Source organism: Aquarana catesbeiana, linkage group LG13 (assembly GCF_042186555.1).
Source record: "Aquarana catesbeiana isolate 2022-GZ linkage group LG13, ASM4218655v1, whole genome shotgun sequence".
NCBI lineage: Eukaryota > Metazoa > Chordata > Amphibia > Anura > Ranidae > Aquarana > Aquarana catesbeiana.
Genome location: NC_133336.1, coordinates 118,083,471 through 118,103,269, shown reverse-complemented (window position 1 = coordinate 118,103,269; position 19,799 = coordinate 118,083,471). Strand labels below are relative to the sequence as shown.

The 19,799-nt window shown below is 42.9% G+C and overlaps 1 protein-coding gene across 1 annotated transcript in view; it reads right to left on the bottom strand.

Annotated features, from left to right (window-relative positions):
• COCH (cochlin) overlaps positions 1-19,799 on the bottom strand; it is a 123,677-nt gene that overhangs the window by 47,428 nt on the left and 56,450 nt on the right. Inside the window, exons 4-6 of the mRNA XM_073610026.1 lie at positions 19,620-19,776; positions 18,654-18,787; positions 10,357-10,410 (exon numbers count right to left, since the gene is read on the bottom strand). Of these exons, the coding sequence (XP_073466127.1) occupies positions 10,357-10,410; positions 18,654-18,787; positions 19,620-19,776 (345 nt within the window). The remainder of the gene's footprint in view (positions 1-10,356; positions 10,411-18,653; positions 18,788-19,619; positions 19,777-19,799) is intronic.

Below are 19,799 nucleotides of genomic sequence, written 5' to 3'. Positions count from 1 at the left end.
GCACACCCTGCGTTCCAGCTAGACAACTTCACTACAGTCTTCTTCCGGATTTGTGTGGATTGCCATTGGACTAGGCTGAATCACTTGACTACAGGTTCACCTAAGACAGAAGCTGCTGAGATGTCAGGTCAGCTGCTTGCTCTCTCTCAAGATCTCTGCACGGACATTGTGGTGTTCTGCACTGCCACCTACTGCCCAAGCCTGGTAATGTGGCCAGAAGGTATTTTCCTGCATGCAATTGCTTCTGAATGCCTGGAAGGAGTTTTGGCTTAGCACCTAGCATGATGTTAACCTGACTTTTATTACAGGGATGGGCTGCTCTTCAGTCCACCTGCTCTCATTTATCCATCAGAATGCTTGTGCCTCCACTGTGGGGACACTCATATCTTAGTGAGTGTTAGGACCACAGATATCAGGGTGCTGTGACGAGGCTCTGTGGCTTACGCATGCGTTTGCAAATGCGTGCGGACTAAACCCCTGTTTTTAACGCATACTGTTAGACAGGTTAATTTGGTTGTCTGCGAGCTGGTGGTAAGTAGGCTTGGAATTTTTTCCTGGGTATTCCCCGGGCCTTGTTTATATCTGTATGTAGCCCTCCAATACCGCTTACTGCGATAGCCAGCTATAAATGAGGGTGGTGGCAAGTTTTTTGAGATCACCTTGGTGTGTGTATTGGTCCAGCAACGCACCAGCACCTTTGCAGCCATTGTGCTATTTGCTGGGTGTCTGGTGTGCTCCTGTACCTTTAAGAAGGGATGTGCTGCCCTTCAGTCCACCTGCTCTCATTTATCCATCAGAATGCATGTGCCTCCACTGTGGGGACACTCATATCTTAGTGTTAGGACCACAGATATCAGGGTGCCGTGACGAGGCTCTGTGGCTTATGCATGCGTTTGCAAATGCGTGCGGACTAAACCCCTGTTTTTAACGCATACTGTTAGACAGGTTAATTTGGTTGTCTGCGAGCTGATGGTAAGTAGGCTTGGAATTTTTTCCTGAGTATTCCCCGGGCCTTGTTTATATCTGTATGTACCCCTCCAATGCCGCTTACTGCGATAGCCAGCTATAAATGAGGGTGGTGGCAAGTTTTTTGAGATCACCTTGGTGTGTGTATTGGTCCAGCAACGCACCAGCACCTTTGCAGCCATTGTGCTATTTGCTGGGTGTCTGGTGTGCTCCTGTACCTTTAAGAAGGGATGGGCTGCCCTTCAGTCCACCTGCTCTCATTTATCCATCAGAATGCATGTGCCTCCACTGTGGGGACACTTATATCTTAGTGTTAGGACCACAGATATCAGGGTGCCGTGACGAGGCTCTGTGGCTTATGCATGCGTTTGCAAATGCGTGCGGACTAAACCCCTGTTTTTAACGCATACTGTTAGACAGGTTAATTTGGTTGTCTGCGAGCTGATGGTAAGTAGGCTTGGAATTTTTTCCTGGGTATTCCCCGGGCCTTGTTTATATCTGTATGTACCCCTCCAATGCCGCTTACTGCGATAGCCAGCTATAAATGAGGGTGGTGGCAAGTTTTTTGAGATCACCTTGGTGTGTGTATTGGTCCAGCAACGCACCAGCACCTTTGCAGCCATTGTGCTATTTGCTGGGTGTCTGGTGTGCTCCTGTACCTTTAAGAAGGGATGGGCTGCCCTTCAGTCCACCTGCTCTCATTTATCCATCAGAATGCATGTGCCTCCACTGTGGGGACACTCATATCTTAGTGTTAGGACCACAGATATCAGGGTGCCGTGACGAGGCTCTGTGGCTTATGCATGCGTTTGCAAATGCGTGCGGACTAAACCCCTGTTTTTAACGCATACTGTTAGACAGGTTAATTTGGTTGTCTGCGAGCTGGTGGTAAGTAGGCTTGGAATTTTTTCCTGGGTATTCCCCAGGCCTTGTTTATTTCTGAATGCCTGGAAGGAGTTTTGGCTTAGCACCTAGCATGATGTTAACCTGACTTTTATTACAGAATACCAAATCAAGAGCCAACCCCTCCAAAATACCAGCATATGCAAAGAAGGTATGGCGGTTGCTCAATATATATTTAAATATATTATTATTTTTTTCTCTCATTCCCCTCCTCCCTCGTGAGCTGTCTGGCTAATGGCAGATTTATTGTAGTCCTTCCAGATCTCACCATTCTACCGGTGACCGTGCCTCCTCTTCAAGACATGTATCCAGATCAAGGAAAGGCATCATTCCAGTCACAATGTATCCTGTCTCTCCACTTCTCCTTCATTAAATTTCAGCTACCTCAGGAGCGTGATGAGTCTGATCATTACTCACAGCCACAACCAAGGGGATGCTGGACCTGTCCAAATGTGGCTCTTCCTGGCAAATAACTTGCAAAACTTGCTTCTTGGAGGTCACGAGGGAGAGGGAGGTAGACAAATCAAAAATAGTGTCATTAATGAAACAAATGTTTCAAGACACCTCGGAAGCATATGCTAATCAGAGACACCCTGCAGTGCAAAGGATGGCCACTGCTTCCCAGTATGCAGCCTGTGTTGCAGCTACCAATACCTTCTGAAGCTTAGGCCTCTGGCTTTGATCCGGGAGAAACCTCTGATTAAAATGTAGATCAAGGTGCAGGTTTGATTTTACTGAGTTGAATGATTTTGTGAGTGCGGTCAGATACGCCTTGGTATGGGAGGATGAGCTGGAGGCTCGCCCCAAAAAGAAGAAATATTTCAAGCATATCAGGAAAACAGTTGGGGTTTTTCTTTTATAGAAAAACTCAGAGATACATCAATAGGAAAATGGACCCCAGATAAATAACAATTTTCTGTTCCCAACTGTTTGTCCAAACTTTATGCTTTCAGGAAAGAAGACCTCAAGTACCGGGACGAGTCGCCTGTTATGGATGCTGCTGTGTTGAGGTTGGCAAGGAATGTGACCCTGCCTCTAGTAGACGCAGTATAGTTTAAGGATACCGTAGACAATGAGCTGACCTTGACTGTAAAAGATTTACGTATTAGCCGGTGAGGCATGCAGGCCTGCAATGGCATTTGGTGGCAAGCCATGGAAGTGTGGGTGAAAAGCTTGGGCCCAACTGCGGGAAGCTTCTAAATCGTTTTAACGGTTTGCTCACACGGTCCCTTCCAGTAGGGGCCAGTCTGCCCTGGTTTCAAAGAGTATGGACCAATGTAAGAGAGAAGTGGGTCTTGCGCATCTTATCCAAGGTCACTCTTGTCTGTTCCGCTAGATGACGCGCTCCAAGTGCATTCCAACGAAGATGTCGATTTTGTACCGGGAAGAGGGGAGACTCTTCCCTCCTATATAAACACATTGCTGTTCCAGGAAGAAATCATCCCAATGCCTCGTCAGGATCGCTTCTCGGGCGTGTATTCTCCAATATTTTTGGTCCCTGGAAAAAATCAGGAGGACGGAGGCCTGTTATAGACCTAACGAGATGGAACAGATATATAAGGAAAGAAAACTTCAAGATGGAATCACATCAAACCATACTGAAAGTTGTTTAACCAGGAAATTGACGGCTATCTGTGGATCAAAGAGATTGTTATTTTCATATTCCGATACATCAAAGCTGCCAAAATATCTCACCTTCAGTTTGTTTGTTTGCCCTTCAGGCTTACAACCTCTCCAAGGGTATTCTTTAACGTTCTTCTCTCCCTGGTGATTCTTTTACAGCAGAGAGGAGCTCGATTTTACCATTACCTATGTGATCTGCTTTCACCTGCCCACAACTCTTCTTTCACACCAGATGCTAGTATGGTCAGTTCTTTGGGACTTCAGTTGGCTGATCAACTTCATAAAACAAAAAAAAAACAAAAAAAAAAAAAAAAAAAAGCAATCTCAAACCTGCTCAATGCCTCATATACCTGGGAGTGTGTATAAACACTCATCAAAGCACGGTGTCCCTTCTAGTGTAGAAGATTCCAGTGATTCATCTGAGATTTTGTTCTGCACTGACAGCCAACTTTCTCGCAGCCAAAACAGTGGCAACAGGTAGTGGGGATGATGTGGCTGCAATACCCATGGTCAGATGGGCTCAGTGGGAGGCCCAAGCTTTACGATTCAGTTTCTTGTCCCAGTGGAAGTCAGAGACCATGAGCCAATTGATTCAAGCCTCATCACAGGTGAAGAAGGTTCTGAGCTGGTGGCTAGACACCTACAATATTTTGTGCGGTCACTCCCTTTTGCCGATTGCCTGGATAGTAGTCACAACCAATGCCAGTACTTGAGGCTGGAGAGCTACCTGCCAGGGGAGAGTAGCCCAAGGCAAGTGGCCCTGCCAAGTGAAGAATATAGTGTTCAACATCCTGGAAATGGGAGCTGCCTTTCAAGCCCTTTTTCGCCTTTCAAGTTTCAATTCAGGGATGTTCCAGTCATTTCTTCTCCATCTGCGGGCAGGCTACATTCCAGGTCCCTCCAATCTCGAGGCAGATTATTTGTCAAGACATCAGTTAGACAATGAAGAAGTGGTTCCTGAATCCACAAACCTGTCAAATGTTGATACGTTGGGCTTTTCAGTCGGGGGTGGACCTATTTGCATCCCCAGCAAATGCCAAACTGGGGATGCAAGTTTACCAGTCTACCTACCCACAGGTAGCAGTGACAGATACTCTGACAGCAGCGTGGTCTTTTCATATGCCTTTCCACTGACACCGCTAATCTTCAACTTTCTCAGAAGACTGATAAAAGAGAAAGCTATAGTTCTGGCAGCAATACGCAACTGGCCCAAACGTCTGTGGTTTCCGCTTCTGTGTCTACTGAGTTTGAGGTCACCGAAGTCAATTCCAGTAACCCTGGGTCTGCTGTCTCAGGGTCCAGTGATTCATCAATCTCCTCAGAGGCTGCGGTTGCAGGCTTGGATTTTGAAAGGCAGAAGACAATCGAGGCAGGCTGTATTTGGTACCCTGCTAAAGTCTAGGAAACCGAGCACGAATGCAACTTACAACAAAGTGCGGATCAAGTTCCAGGACTTTGCTTCCACCCAAGGCTTCTCTCCTTCCTCTCTAATATTTTGGACTTTCTTCAAAAAGGCCTAGATATGAACCTAAGTCTTAGTACTCCTAAGGGTCATGCTTCTGCCCTGTCTGTCATCACAGGGATTCAGTGGGCCACCAATAGCCTTGTAATTCAATTTTTTAATGCGATTACTGAGGTTAAAGCTTCCAAGAAAACTTTGCTTTCCTAAGTGGGACCTACCCATGGTCCTGGGCTTTCTGGCTTCAGATAAATTCTCACAAAATATGTCCCTTTGGCGTCTACCTTATAAGCAGCCTTTTTGGTCACAATCTCCTTCACAAGGAGAGTCTCAGAGATGGCAGCCCTGGGCTGCAAGGAGCCATTCACAACCTTTTATGTCGATAGAGTGGTCCTAGTTCCACTGCTAGGATTCATGCCGAAGGTGCCTACTGTATTCCATCTAACCAGGAAATTGTTCTGCCGACATTCTTCTCGGTCCGAGATAGCCAACTCGGTCCTCTTGACATCAGGAGAACCTGAAACTCCTATAGAGGTCACATCCTCCCTAAGTTCTTCAGTTCAGCTCTTTCTGTTTCCAATAGGATCAAGCAAGGGCTCAAAGCATTCAGCAGGCTAACCAGTTCTTGGATAGTTAAAGCTATAACCTTGACCTATAAGGAGAAGGGGTTGGCATTGCTTAATGACATCAGGGAGCATGCTACTTTCAGTATTTTTACATACTGGGCAGCAGTGAAGAGTGTTTCTAAGGAAACTACCTGCAAGGCAGCCACTTGGTCATCAAGACATACTTTCCTTACTCACTATTGTATTGAGCCAGCTGCCTTAACTACAGTGGAGTTGGGGGCAGAGTCATGGGCTCTGTGTCACTTTGATTAAAATTGTTCTGCAAGCATACCCACCTGTATCTTTTCTAGTTATTTCCCATGTGTGTGTTAACATGGAGCTGTCAGGAAAAAAAAAAATTAATATCAAATACTTACTGCAATTTTCCTTTCCTGACTGGCTCCATGTCAGCACACCTGCCCAGCCTTTCGGAGTGCTAGTTACAGAATGTGGCGCTGGCTCGGGTGCTAAAATGTATGAGTTAAACGTTCGATCATTGTGGGGATGGGCGGGGCCCGTACCCATGTGTGATACAATATTGTGAAAAAATATTCAATTTTCAGTTTTTTTTTTCATTTCTCTCGTACATGATTGGGTATTATTTCAAAGTGACTGTATACTTTGTTTAACACAATTTATTTATTATTTTAAAATGCCACAGGTAAAGCAGCTGTTTGTCTTAGTGATTCTTCAAAATGGAACCAAACTCAGCAGTTCTGTCAGGTCCCAGAAGCTTCTGATGCGGGAACTGATGTTCTGGGGTGCAACATGTAGCCCAGGAGCTGATAGTTTTGGATCCTGCTACAAATGCTCCATAAGTGCACTTCTAAGAAGAAAGCTATAAACACAATGCTTTAATTTGGAAGGGATGCTTAAAGTGAGACCAGTATCTGGGCACACTTGCATGGGCACACGGCCGTCTGCTTAATCTAGGCAATTTGGTGTGAATAAATAAATAAAAATATTAAAAACAAAACAAGTTAATTGATACAATAATATGTGGTGTACTGCCCCTCAATTTTTTCCTCATATCTGGGTGCCCAGGTAAAGGTGTCCAGTCATGTGTGGTGGAAGTTTCTGGAAGGCATGGGGCTCATTATATAAAGGGCTGAGCCCCTTTTACAGGTGCTTGTCAGTTAGCTATCAAGAGAGCTTCTCTCCCCCCCCTCCCGTCACGAGCCCTTATTTGTGGTTATGTAACCTCCGGATTCGGGTGGGACTTTATTATTGTATAAATATTTGATTGTTCTTGAGTTTTCGATGACTAAGCACTTACTGTTTATTTTACTGAAGTTTTGATATTTAAATTTAATGTATGGTAGTTTATTTTCAAACCAAAACAAAGTGCCATGGCCAAAATTCTTTTGCCAAAATATGCAAAGTTTATTAATTTACTAATAGTTTAAGTGGTTGTTGTTGGGGATAATGTTGTTTGCGGGTAATAGTGTGGCCTGCATTCCCATGTGATGTCACCACACTTTCTCTGAATGCATAGGCTGAGACAGAGCTGTTGCAGCTCTGTCCATTGTCTCACAGCAGCAATACATCTCTGATTGCAGCTGCATGGACGGTCTTGATCAAGTCTCCACTGGTCATATCCCCGCTAAGAAATAAAAAGTGCAAGAAATAAATATATATACAGTATAATTTAATATCTAAAGATAATACCCAATAATGTTTGATTATTTGAATGACATTTGCGTTTACCATCAAGCATTTACATAATTGAATATATTGTCACTCAAATTTCTACCTGATTTAATGTTACCTTAATATTAAACTAAAAATGTATGTAAACCATTTTTTCCCTGCGTGTGTCCCTATGTAGCATCAAAAAGGGAATAAAGCTTTCCTTAAAATAAAAACTTTCACTTTGCGCTTTATCTTTCTACTACTTTATATGAAAGTTGCACTAATGTAGTATCATATTCATCAGCAGACTTATATCATATATATAAACTGATTATGTTTTGGGGTTAATATATGAGGATGTGCCTGCCACTACAAGCTGACCAGGAGTAGTAACAGCAACATCACTACCCCTGTCAGCTGATTCGGGAGAGCAGGGTTTGCCTACTCGCCCCTTTTTCCTCCCAGCAATGAATGTGGGTAGGGGGCAAGTAAGCAAACTCTGTAAAGTCCCATTCTGACAGTCAGTGGAGTCCCAAAGCCATGGTTCTATACCCCTGCTACAATGGTATCTCTCCCCACCAGCTGCTTGGCAAAAGTGTTAAAAGCCAGCTTGCCCTAGGTTCATTCTCATCTCTGAGATGTCAAGATGAGGAGAAGCATAGAAGTAAGGATATCACACAGTCACCTGCCATGTTGCATCTGAGGTCTATGTATTGGAGGGAGGGAGGAATTCCCCATGGAATATGAAATATGGAAGGGGGCAAAGTAAGAAACATCTGTGCTTGTGATGAGAGTGTGTTAGGAGGTGGGAAGGAGAAGAGCATCCGTGCTAGCTAGGAGGTTTAGGAAGGAAATTTATTTTGCTATTAGGGATGATGAGGGGGATTTGTGCGAGGAGGGAAATTTTTTTTTTGGGGGGGGGGGATTTTGGGAAGATTTATGCTCAGAGGGAAAATTTGGGGAGTGGGATTTGTGCTAGGAAGGGGGATTAGGGGGGATTTGTGCTGGGGGAGGATTTGTGCTTGTGGGGAAATTTGGGAGGAGGATTTGTACTAGTAGAGATGATTGGGAGAGATGTGTGCTGAAGGGGATGATTTGTGCTTGTGGGGAAATTTGGGAAGGATGATTTGTGTTAGGAGGGGGGATTTGAGGGGGGGGGGGGGGGCTGTTTGCTGTGGTTGAATTTTGTGCTTGGAAGGGAAATTTGGGGTGGGGGTGGGGTTTGTGCTAGGAGGGATTTTGGGGGATGTGCGCCGGGGGTGCAATTGTGCTTGCAGGGAAATTTGAGATGGGGGGATTTGTGCTTGCATAGGGAATAAATGCTTAGGGAGTTAGCAAGAGGATTACTGCTGGGGGGGGGGGGATTTTTGCTGACACATATTCCTCATACATCTTGGAGAGGAAAGTGCATATTGGGATCTTCACCCTGGGTGTAGATTACCTTTTCCCACACTGGGTGTGCCAAATATGTACATGTAGCACTGGGAAAAATTACAGGAAAATGCATTTTTTCTATTTTTTTTACCATTTATTCCCGCTAAAAATCTATGTATTAAAGCGGAGTTCCACCCAAAAGTGGAACTTCCGCTTTAAGTACTCCTCGCCCCCTGACATGCCAAAATTATCATGTCATTTTTTTGGGGGGGTTTGGGTACTTGTATTTTAGTGGGACCTCCTGTTCCACTTCCTTCTTCTGAGCTTCTAACCGCCTAGGCGATTCCTAGGCGGCCCCTCCCTCCTGGCAATGTTCTGGGACACGTGACAGGTCCCTGAACATTGCCTGGCTATTGACAGAGCGCATGCGAAGTGCGCGCCCGGCGTGAAGCCGCAAACTGTCACAGCCGCGCGCCCACACTCACAATGTCGGCGCCGCGAAGAGGAGGGGAGAGAACGGAGGCTTCGGGTGGCCGCATCGCTGGACCGTGGGACAGGTGAGTGGCTGTTTATTAAAAGTCAGCAGCTATACTTTTTGTAGCTGCTGACTTTTAATAAACTAAAAAAACAGTGGAACTCTGCTTTAATCTACTAAATTAAAGCCCTATCTGTCCTGAACAAAACCATGTAAAATACGCTGGGGTAGATTACAAATGCAAAAAAGTGTAATGTGCAGAACTGAGACATCCAAAATTAAAAAAAAGGGACAGGGACTCAAGTGGCAAAAATTCAGTTAGAAAGTGAACACGTTCTATTCCTTTAGTATATTAAGGCCATTGTGTACATTTTCTGGTGCTATTTTTTAGGCTTGAGTTCTGATTTTAACATTTAAAACCTAACTAAAGTTTTAGTTTTGGATAGAATAGGGAAGTAAACATTGTTGTCCATTTTTTATTCCTGTCTATGAATTTAATGGAGACATTGACTTACTTTCTCTTCTTGTGAAAAGAAATGGGTGTGTAGTTGTCACATGTAGAAGGCGCAGACAGCTATAAAGACATTTTCAGAAGTTTTATCCCTTTCCCAGGAAGTGATGGTAAATCCCTCCAACAGGGACACAGACAGCAATACAAATATGTCAGAGGCTCTAACTTTTCTCCTCTCTATCTAAAACAAAATAAAACATTTTGGCTGGAGTTGAGCTTTGATTCATAAAGTTGAAACACTGGTTACACTTAAGTAAAAGACATAAAATTAACCCGTGAGGTAAGATATAAGGAAGCCATTACTGATCTCACATTCTAAAATGCTATTTGGCTGATTGTCATTTACAGGCCTCAACACTTTCCAAGTCACTGGCCTGGAACAAGTATGCAGATCAGGCGTTCTGACTTTGCTTTGACTTCACTGTTTCCGTGCTTGTTTCATGTCAGTGATTTAGAAATTACCCCAGCCCAAGACAATCAGTTAGCTATCATTTTCAAATGAATGCCATTAATGGTAGCCTCTGACTCTCTATCGAAAGAGGGTTCCTTTGCCAGACTGATGCATCCTCTGAATGACGATATTAAAGAGGTGGAACATCCCTTTAGCAATCAGTGAACAAGAGGCTCATCATGGGTGTGCCGTACCAAACCTGGCCAGATGTCAGATCCCTAAGTGGACTTATTTTCATATGACTAATCCTTGGCCACATCACGGGAGCTTTCTAAGTGTAATGTATAGAAAAATGAATATACACTATATTCATTTTCTTTAAATAAGTTGCATGATATGGAGAATACTGTTGCTCACTTGTACTGGTAGACACAGGTTTTCCAGAGACCTCCATCCCACGACTCTTCTGTTCTAAAAGAAAGCAAAGAGCATTTTTGTGCTTTATATATACTTGTAAGGTACAAAAGAGTCACCAAAAATGCAATGCTACTTCAATAAATCAACCTTATAGTGTGATTACAGCAGATAGATCTCCTAAATTGGCAATCTGAGACGTTTTAGTATAATGGCCTCTCATGTATTTTAATAACAAATCCTTGCCGTATGTGTGTGTGTGTGTGTATATATATATATATATATATTGTGCTGTACCTCCATATGTTATTGTTTGTGATTTTTTTTCTGGGAAATGCCCTGAAATCTTGCTTTTAGCTCTCACACTGCAGTGGTCTGTACTGGCAGAGCTCACCAAAAGCCACACCCTTAACCGATTCCCGACCATGTCATGCAGATATACTGGGGCACAATGGCTCTCCTGGGCAAAATCCCGTACGGGTACGTCCTCCCCTTATTCGGCCAGCGTGCGTGCCCGCTGCACGGCGGGGGACCCGATGCGCATGGCCGGCGGGCCGAAAAAAGTGTCAAAAGTCTCTGATCTGTCCATCGCAATGTCGCAGTACTGCTAAAAATCGCAGATCACCACCATTACTAGTAAAAAAAATAAAATAAAAATGCCACAACTCTTGCGCAAACCAATCAATAAACGCTTATTGTGTTTTTTTTTTTTTTTTTTTTACCAGAAATATGTAGAAGAATATATATTGGCCTAAACTGATGAAGAAATTTGTTTTTTCAAAAAAAAATTGGGGATATTTATTATAGCAAAAAGTAAAAAAATATTGTTTTGTTTTTTTAAATTGTCGCTATTTTTTTGTTTATAGAGCAAAAAATGAAAACTGCAGAGGTGATCAAATACCACCAAAAGAAAGCTCTATTTGTGGGAAAAAAAGGATGCAAATTTTGTTTGGGTACAGCTTTGAACGACCGCGCAATTGTCAGTTAAAGCGACGCAGAGCTAAATTGTAAAAAGTGCTCTGGTCAGGAAGGGGGTAAAATCTTCTGGGGCTTTAGTGGTTAAGTACAAGTATCCTCACACATCCTCTCTGCAGAGAAAGGGGTGGGGTGTTTTGAGCAACAGAGTAGAAAAGTAGTGTGTCCTAACCACTTGCTGTCCAGGGCAATTTTGACATTTCTCACATACATTTTAAAATCAGCATTTTTTTGCTAGAAAATTACTGAGAACCCCCATGCATGATATACTGTATTTTCTGAAAGCAGTAGCTCTGGATCGCCAGCTCTAAAAAACAATACCAGGATCAAGGCTGCAGCTGCAGTAATGATCCTGGTAAAACGGTTTGCTCCCGAGGCCGCATGTATATGGGTGGGAAGTAGTTAATCCGATACCTAAAATTGCACAATTGCAAAAAGACATGCTGTAAAACTGCTGTAACAGGAAAGGTATGAAAAGACTATTCAAAGTTAGTACAAAGTCTATGTGACTGAATATACAGTTTACTACTGGTCATCAGGAGAGGGAGGGTGCTTATCAAAATGTAAATGTTTTCATTTTGAAATGGACATGGCCCAGGCAACCTTCTATGCCTCCATTTCCAAATACCTCCAAAAAGTCACTTGCCTGGCTTTTATCAGTTTTTCTTCAGTGAACAAATATGACGTTTGGCAGCACAGGTGCTTCTGTCCACACTGATTCCTTTTAAGGAAGACCTGGTAAAGTCCGACTTTAAACACACTTTAAACAGTAGTGGATCTTTAGATTGAATTCAAAAGCACTCAATGGATCGATTGAGGGATTTTACATATTCACCCTTTATCAGTAATTAAGAGAAGATTGATTTTTAAAATGCTATTATAATAAGCTGATATTTTTTGGTCCAAAACAGAGAAAAAAATTAGATGATTAAGATCATTTTGATTTATTTATGAAGATAAATAAGGAATTGCAAATCCCAATAAAACTGAGAAACAAAATAAATATTAATTATATTAATTTATTCAGAAGGGATGAGATTTATGCATAAGATATAATAACAAATAACAAAAATAAAGATAAAGCCCCTACGCCAGGGTAATTGCCTACCGCTGCCCACCTCTCTCCCCCTCTGGTTGCTGGAACAAAAAAAAATCCTTATCAAAATGCTTGTTTACTTTACCTTAAGCTGAGGTCACATGATGGCACAGCCCCAATTCTTCTATTTACTTCCTGCTTAGATCCTTCTTTGGGTATCCACATCAGGGCCTGCAACACCTATTTGTTGTCCAGCGGCATGGTGCCCTCTGCATCCAGAAGAGGACTGACGTCATCACAGGGGGCTAATTGGGGACTGGCGATCTCAAACTCCATTGCACCACTGGATTTGCGGTCCCCCACACCCAGAACTGTTAGTGGTGAGGGATCAGGTGGAAGGACTTAGGTGAATTTATCAAGCTTTATAAGGTAAGGGAAAAATCACTAGTAGGATGGGTAAAATAGTTTTAGCCTGGAATGGGGCTTTAATAAATAGATTAAAAATGATGTTGGCAACTTTGTAAACTGTTAATACATTTTCTGTAATTGAATTGTAAAAAAAAAGTATAAATAGTAATAGTAAAATAGTAATTACTAGAAAAAAATAGCCTTCATTTTATGAAGATGTCTACACCTGGAGTCAGCAACCAGTAGCTAGCAGACAGGTGACTGGTACATCACAGTCTGGCTTGGTGACCCATCATTCCAGAGCATCAAAGTGCAATGCAGAGGGACTACTTGTAAAGTTGGAGCTGTAGTAGGCAGCCTCATAAGCCGATGGCTCCTCTGTAGTGCTGGCTCCTGTCGCATACGGAGTGGCCCCATTTACTTGACTAGGTCATGATTGGCAGGCAGTAGCATGCACCAAAAGCAACAGGGGGCATAATTCCTGCTGCATTATGTGTATACCTTTTGGCTGTTACCTCAGCATCTAAAGGGGGTAGGGATTGGGGCGGTAAAACCGCAACTCAACCACAGGGTTTCACTTGTAAACGAGCCCTAAGAGTGCTGTTGCCGAATGCAACTAAGGGCTTATTCACAAGTGCAGCAAGCATTGCTGCTCCTCTAAAAAGCGATCTGAGTGTGTTTGACAGATGGTGAGGAGGTAAATTTTCCTCCTCACCACATGATTTAAACCCATGATTGCCATGCAATGCACACAATTGTGACATGGTAATTACAGGCTTAAAACTGGGGTGAGGAGGCGACACTGTGCCTGGTTATCTTTGACTTCTCCCATGTTGTTCAGGTAGATCTCCACCTCTTTAAGGTTGCCTTTCCTTGGTCTAGACTGTCCCCTAAAATAATAAATTCCCCTCCAAAAGACTAATCAATATATGAAGAGAAGAATACAAGTAGCTAAGGAAACAGTTGAGCATTGAGAGAAGTAGTATTAACAAATAATGTATACACACATGGCCAGGAGAATTAAAATATGTCACTATTGAGCACCTGCGTGATGGGGTATAGTAAATCCTATGAAGGACTTTAAACTGGATTACCTATCTTTAGCTGACACAAGATGTTTGAATGGTTGTTCCCACATGTCATCCCAATCCTCCCCCTGATATCATGGACTTCTGTTGCCCATTGTTGTCTGCATCTAGTCACTGCAGATGGAGTCTTTTTGAATAGCTCTTTATACGTGACTGACAATGGCTGACAAAGATCATTGGCTGACAGTAGATCTTCAAGGGCTGAAGGCAGAGTCTCTGTTCCCACACCACGAAATTGAATTTGGAATGCATGACTTAGTTGAAGAAATCTAAACAAGTAGGGCTTGGGTAGGTTGTGTCTTGCTTTAAGTTGGTCAAACATCAGAATTTCCCCCTCCCTTGTAATGTCTGTCAAAGTCTTAACACCTTTGATTGCCCAAATCATGGGGTCTGGCAGGGAGTAAAATTAAGGAAGTCGAGGATTCGTCCATAGGGGGGTAGAAGGCGAAAAGCCGAGATAGCTAGGACATGCCAGCTTCGTTGTTGCCTCCCATGCTTTAATGGTAGCTTTCATTGTCAGTGTTAGAGGGAGACTAGACCTAGGGCCTCCGAAGAGAGTCAGCTTCAGGCTTTCGTATGACCCTAGCTGTGCCAGACAAGTCGCTAAAACTTAAAATGGGACGGTAGGAGGAACAGACCGTGGGGTCTTTGCCTGGTTTCAGTAGGAGGATCATATATGCATCCAGCATGGAAGACGGGAAGGTCTGGTGGTGTAGACAGTGGGACAAAAGTGCACTGATTCTACGGGCTAATTGTTTCATATAAACTTTATCAAAGTCTGCTGGGAGGCCGTCCGACCAGGGGGCCTTCTGCAGAGGAAAAGCTGATATGGTTGCCTCCACCTCCAATGGCGTGATTTCAGCATCAAGGAACTCCCTGTCTGAATCTGATAGTACTGGAAGAGACAAACCTCTCAGCAGAGTATCTAAAGCAGAGAGGTCATACTGTGAGATTGAAGCATATAGAGGGGAGTAACATTTTATGAATTCTGTCAAAATACTGAATGGGTCTGTAACTAGGTCACCCCCTGCTTGTCGAATAACTGGTATATTTACAGGAGATTTTTGATCTGCCACCAACATGGCCTGAAGTTTACCATTTTTGTCGCCTTTTGAAAATAGAGACTCCGCCGTGTGCCCAGCTTCTGTATGTGCTAGATTCATAAAGTGCAGGGATAGAAGACGCCGCACCTCCAGCAGGGATGTGTAGGTATCATCCGAAGGAGAATCAGCGTGTTCCCTCGCACACCCACATTCTCTGCCCTTTAAAGCCACAATTTCAAAGTTATGATCCTTGTGTGCAGTTTTGATTGCTGAAATACATTTACCCCTTACCACCACCTTGAATGCATCCCACATCACTGGCGGTTCAGCCGAGTACGCATTAGTGGACCAGTAAAATGTAATAGACATTTGGAGCTGGGAGGATATATAATCAACCTGCAATAAACCTGGGGATAACCTCCATCCTCCCCTCTTATCCCCCAGGGGTAAGGCCAAGGTAACGGATAACGGGTTGTGATCAGACACACCCCCAGCCAGATAGTCTGTCTCTTGTAACAATGATAGCATGGAATAATTACTAAAAGATAGGTCTATTCTGGCTGATGAGCAATGTGTGTTGGAGAGATGAGAGTGAGATCTAATGGCTGGATGTTTCCAGCACCAGAGGCTGGCCTATTGGGGCTGAAGGTATGTAGCTTGATCCCAAAATCCAACAATAACTGTTGAGGCCCAACCGCTGATCGCTAAAGTTTGGCAGTTCTAGGTGACGTTTCTGTGTCTCTATCATGAGACTCTGTGTAAAATAACGAATACTACAAAGGTTTAGGGGCATGATGTTAGTATCGGAGAAAAGTGCATCATTGCAGGGAAAAGGCGTATGTCATGGCCCCTTATACACATTCAATAATAGCCTCCAGAGCTGTAACAAGTAAAGAGCCCAAACAGTGCAATTGAAAAGGTATAGATGAAACTCAATAAAAGGGGGATGTACCCAGGAGGCAAATCATGATCCCCAATGGGTTTCAGGGTTCCTTATCTAGCCAATCACAGGCTTCATGAGGGGTATCAAAAAACTTTACTGATCCCTTGTACTGAACACGAAGCCTGCTGGGGTACAACATGCTGTATTTGATTTCTTTTTCCCTCAGCCTCCTCTGGACATCAGTAAAGGAGCAATGTTTCCTCTGAGTTTCAGCAGAAAATCAGGGAATAGCATTATGTGAGCATTTTCAAACTTAAAATCCTGATGCTTTCTTGCTTCAGCCAGGAGCATGTCTCGGTCTCTGTAATTCAGAAACCTGACCAGGAAGGGCTGTGGTGGAGCACCTGGGGGACCAGCACCCATGGGAACGTGGTGGGCTCTCTTTACCACATATGTTGGTGGGAGGTCCCCCAAAGAGAGCAGTTGTTTAAAGAATTTCTTGGCAAAGATGACCGGCTTGGCCCCTTCAGCCTCTCTGGCAGCCCCACCACCCGCACATTGTTTCTCCTCTGTCTGTCTTCTGCAACATCTGCTCTGTGTTGGAGCGATCTTACTAGGTCTTAAAGTTCAGGTAGCTGAGATATACGGTCTTCAGCCTTTGTAAGTCGGCCCCTGATCTTGTCTAAGTCGTGTCTAATAAGTGTGCACTCTCAGGCCAAATGATCAATACGCACCATCAGCGCTGCTTTACATGCATCTATAGCTTCCAGGATTGACTTTGTGATGGCTGCCGTGTCTGCCTCCGGATCAGGAGGCGATGATGGAAGTGCCCCAGGGCTCTGCAGCGCCGCGTTTGCTGCCTGCTCCATCTTTGTGTCTGGCTGTTTGGTATGCAGGGATGACAAAATAGGAGCCAAGATGGCAGAGGCGGAGCCTGATACCCAGCCTCGTGTAGACTGACGCTGGTGCAACGCGCCTTCCCTTTGTATTTGGAGGCTGAAGTCGGCATCTCCTGGATAACAGACACCCTGATCACCAATTGTGGAGGTAGAATCTAGGTAAATACCACTGAAAATGAATGAATTACAGGAGAAGAACCGGAGCTCCGGGAAAGCGCATCCTGCCTTGTTCACATGTGGTCACGCCCCCCCCCCCTCGTGATGGCACAAACTTAACATGATGATCTAATGATGTCATCACAGGTGTGCCGGAACACATGGGGGAACCTATAAAAAGAGGGGCCTTCCAGGAAGTGGACATAAACTCTGCACTTGAATGTGTACCACTTCAGCACTTTACCCCTAATGAAGCCACACCAGTGGGGAAACATGCAGAGTACACAGGGTGGGACGCTTATATGAACTAGATTTGTGATGGGAGCTGTGCCATATTTGAAGGAAGTTGTATATTGGATATTGGAAAAAAAAAATTTTTTAGGAAAATACTGAGAAAGAAAAAGACAATAGGTAGGGATATAAAAGCATAGGTTTGTGAGCAAAGAAAATATTTGCAGGAAAAGCAAAAAAGGGTTTAAGAAAGAAGGAAGATTTAAAATCGATAAGTAATTAAAAAAAAGGAAATGTACAGAAAAGTGAATATTTGAGAATGTAGGCTAATGAGTAAATGTTTGAGAATGTAGTGTAGTGAGTAAAGTGTAAAGATGAAGTTAGTTTGAGTAAAAGAAAGTTTGAAGGTAGAAGGATATGAATGAGATAATATTTAAAGATAGAAGGAAAGAAAAGTGAGTAAAAAGGAAAGAGAAATGGATTACTAAATATAAGAGATTTTAGATTAAAGATTTTGAACAGCCTATTAAATAGAAACGCTACTGATACTGATATTGGAGGAGAAATAGTTAAAGTTATTTAGTTTTATGTTTTACAGCTCCCATTATAGGAAACACTACAGGGTGCAAAGGTGGAAAAAAAATGGAAGAAGTCAAAAAGACATGTTTAAAAGACATTTTTATCAAGTGGCCTGATATTTCTGTGTCCCCAGATTAGTGTTGCTTATGCTGCTATTTTTTTGGATGTTCAGGACCCACATCTGTCATTGGATTGTACAAAATACAGTATGTAACATAGAAATAATTAGCTGAAACTATAACTGACAAAGCTGATATCCCCAAAGTTAAAGGACAACTTCACCTTTAGTGAAGTTACTCTTTAATAAACCCCCCCGTCAACCCCCTGAATCTAGCCAGCTCAGTTCAATGCTTACCTTTGTGCTGTGGCCCCATTTATTCTTATGGATATCAATACTGTTTTGAATTGCTGGAGGCCACCATGAGTATGGCTTCCCATAGAAACTTATGAAGCTGCAGCATGTGCTTGCAATATGAAGAAGTAGGCAGGACCATGTAGGAGAAGAGATCAATGGAACAGGGACAAAGGTATGTATTAAACTAGAGTAACTATAGTCATATCTTTCAGTGTATAATATCATAAAGAGACGATAGGTTAGTTGCTAGTTTTCTATTACCATTTCCTGTTACCATTCAGTCATTCAGGGCCCCAGCACAGACTTGGGAGCTCACCAACGGACATGTTTGGGAATTATATTATAGTTAGCTTAGCCAGATGTGGAAAAGTGAAGTGATATATTGCATTTGCTGATGTGCTAATGCCAATACTGAGATTCCACTTTTAATTATTGAACATGTTGCTCTGTACTAATATTTAAAAAAATTTTTAGCTTGCAGCTCCCTCTGAATACAATTGCACATTTTTGTACCCATGTTTTTTATTTTGTTACTGGATTTTAAAGGTGTCACCAGATTTAGGTAGGAGCTGTACCAGCATATTTATCGAAAGCCAACATCCAAAGGGGCACTACATTTAGAATAAAAAAAAAATGCATTTACTTACTGGATACCGAGAAAGATGATGTCCATTTGGTCAGTGGCTGTGATTGCACACCATTTGCTAAGACAGCTGGGTAATTTTGTTGACCAGGAAGTCTACGTAGTGACACAGGTCCACCATTGCTGGAGATCACCCCACTAGCAAATGAGAAATTGCTGCTAATTATCTGGACAGTCACAGGGCTCTTACATTTCTACCACCAAATCGATAAAATATCTGTATTTACAAACTTAAAGTGACCCATTACTTTGTCCATGTAGGCAAAGGGGCAAGTTGACCTAAAATGTATTATAGCCACAACTTTTTCTTTCTTTTAAATAGATTAGGGAAGGACTAAAATCCATGTTAGGTATTTTTTTTTTTGCTGTGTGTGTAGAGTTGGGGACATTTCCCTTCACTTCCTGTTCTGGAGATGCAACAGGAACCAGGAAAAATAAGAACAATATTTCCTAATGTGAGAGAAATTCTCCTCTTAGGCAGCTGTCACTGGAACAGGTGTCCCCATTGGCAATGAACCCTCACCTCTTCTCAGACAACCTTTTTGGTTCTGGTGGGGTGGGCCAAGCTCTGCAGAGGGGACACAGACAGCAATAAAACTTGGTAGATGGTCCAGTGTTTTCTTGCTCTAGCTTTTTAAAAAAAGTTTTGCCTTTACATACACTTAAAGTAGTATTCAAAAAGACTGAATCCATTGCTATTAGCACTCATTGAGATCCTATGTGTTTTATAATTTATAATAAACTTACAATATCCCAATGCAGTGCAAAATAATATGGCCACTTAACTTCTCCAATCCCCAACAGCAAATATTTGACTCTTTCTTGCTCTGTTCAATGGCTGATACAAGGGGGAAAAAATCTCTTTGTAAAACTACAAACAGACCTGTGTCTATTGGTATTACCTGTGGTTCCTGTACTCTCATTTAATATTAATAATTTTAGTAAAGCAGATGATATAAATCAGACATACCGGTGATGTGCAGCCCCGCAAACACTGGACACTCCTGCATACACTCCATCTCCATAGACAGAGACCTGCTGAATGTTGCATCCTGGGGGACATAGTACTTGAGCGGATTCTTTTTTCAAATCCATTCCTCTCATGGAGCAGGTTATAGGAACAGGAGCTGTATGTAATAGACATGCATGC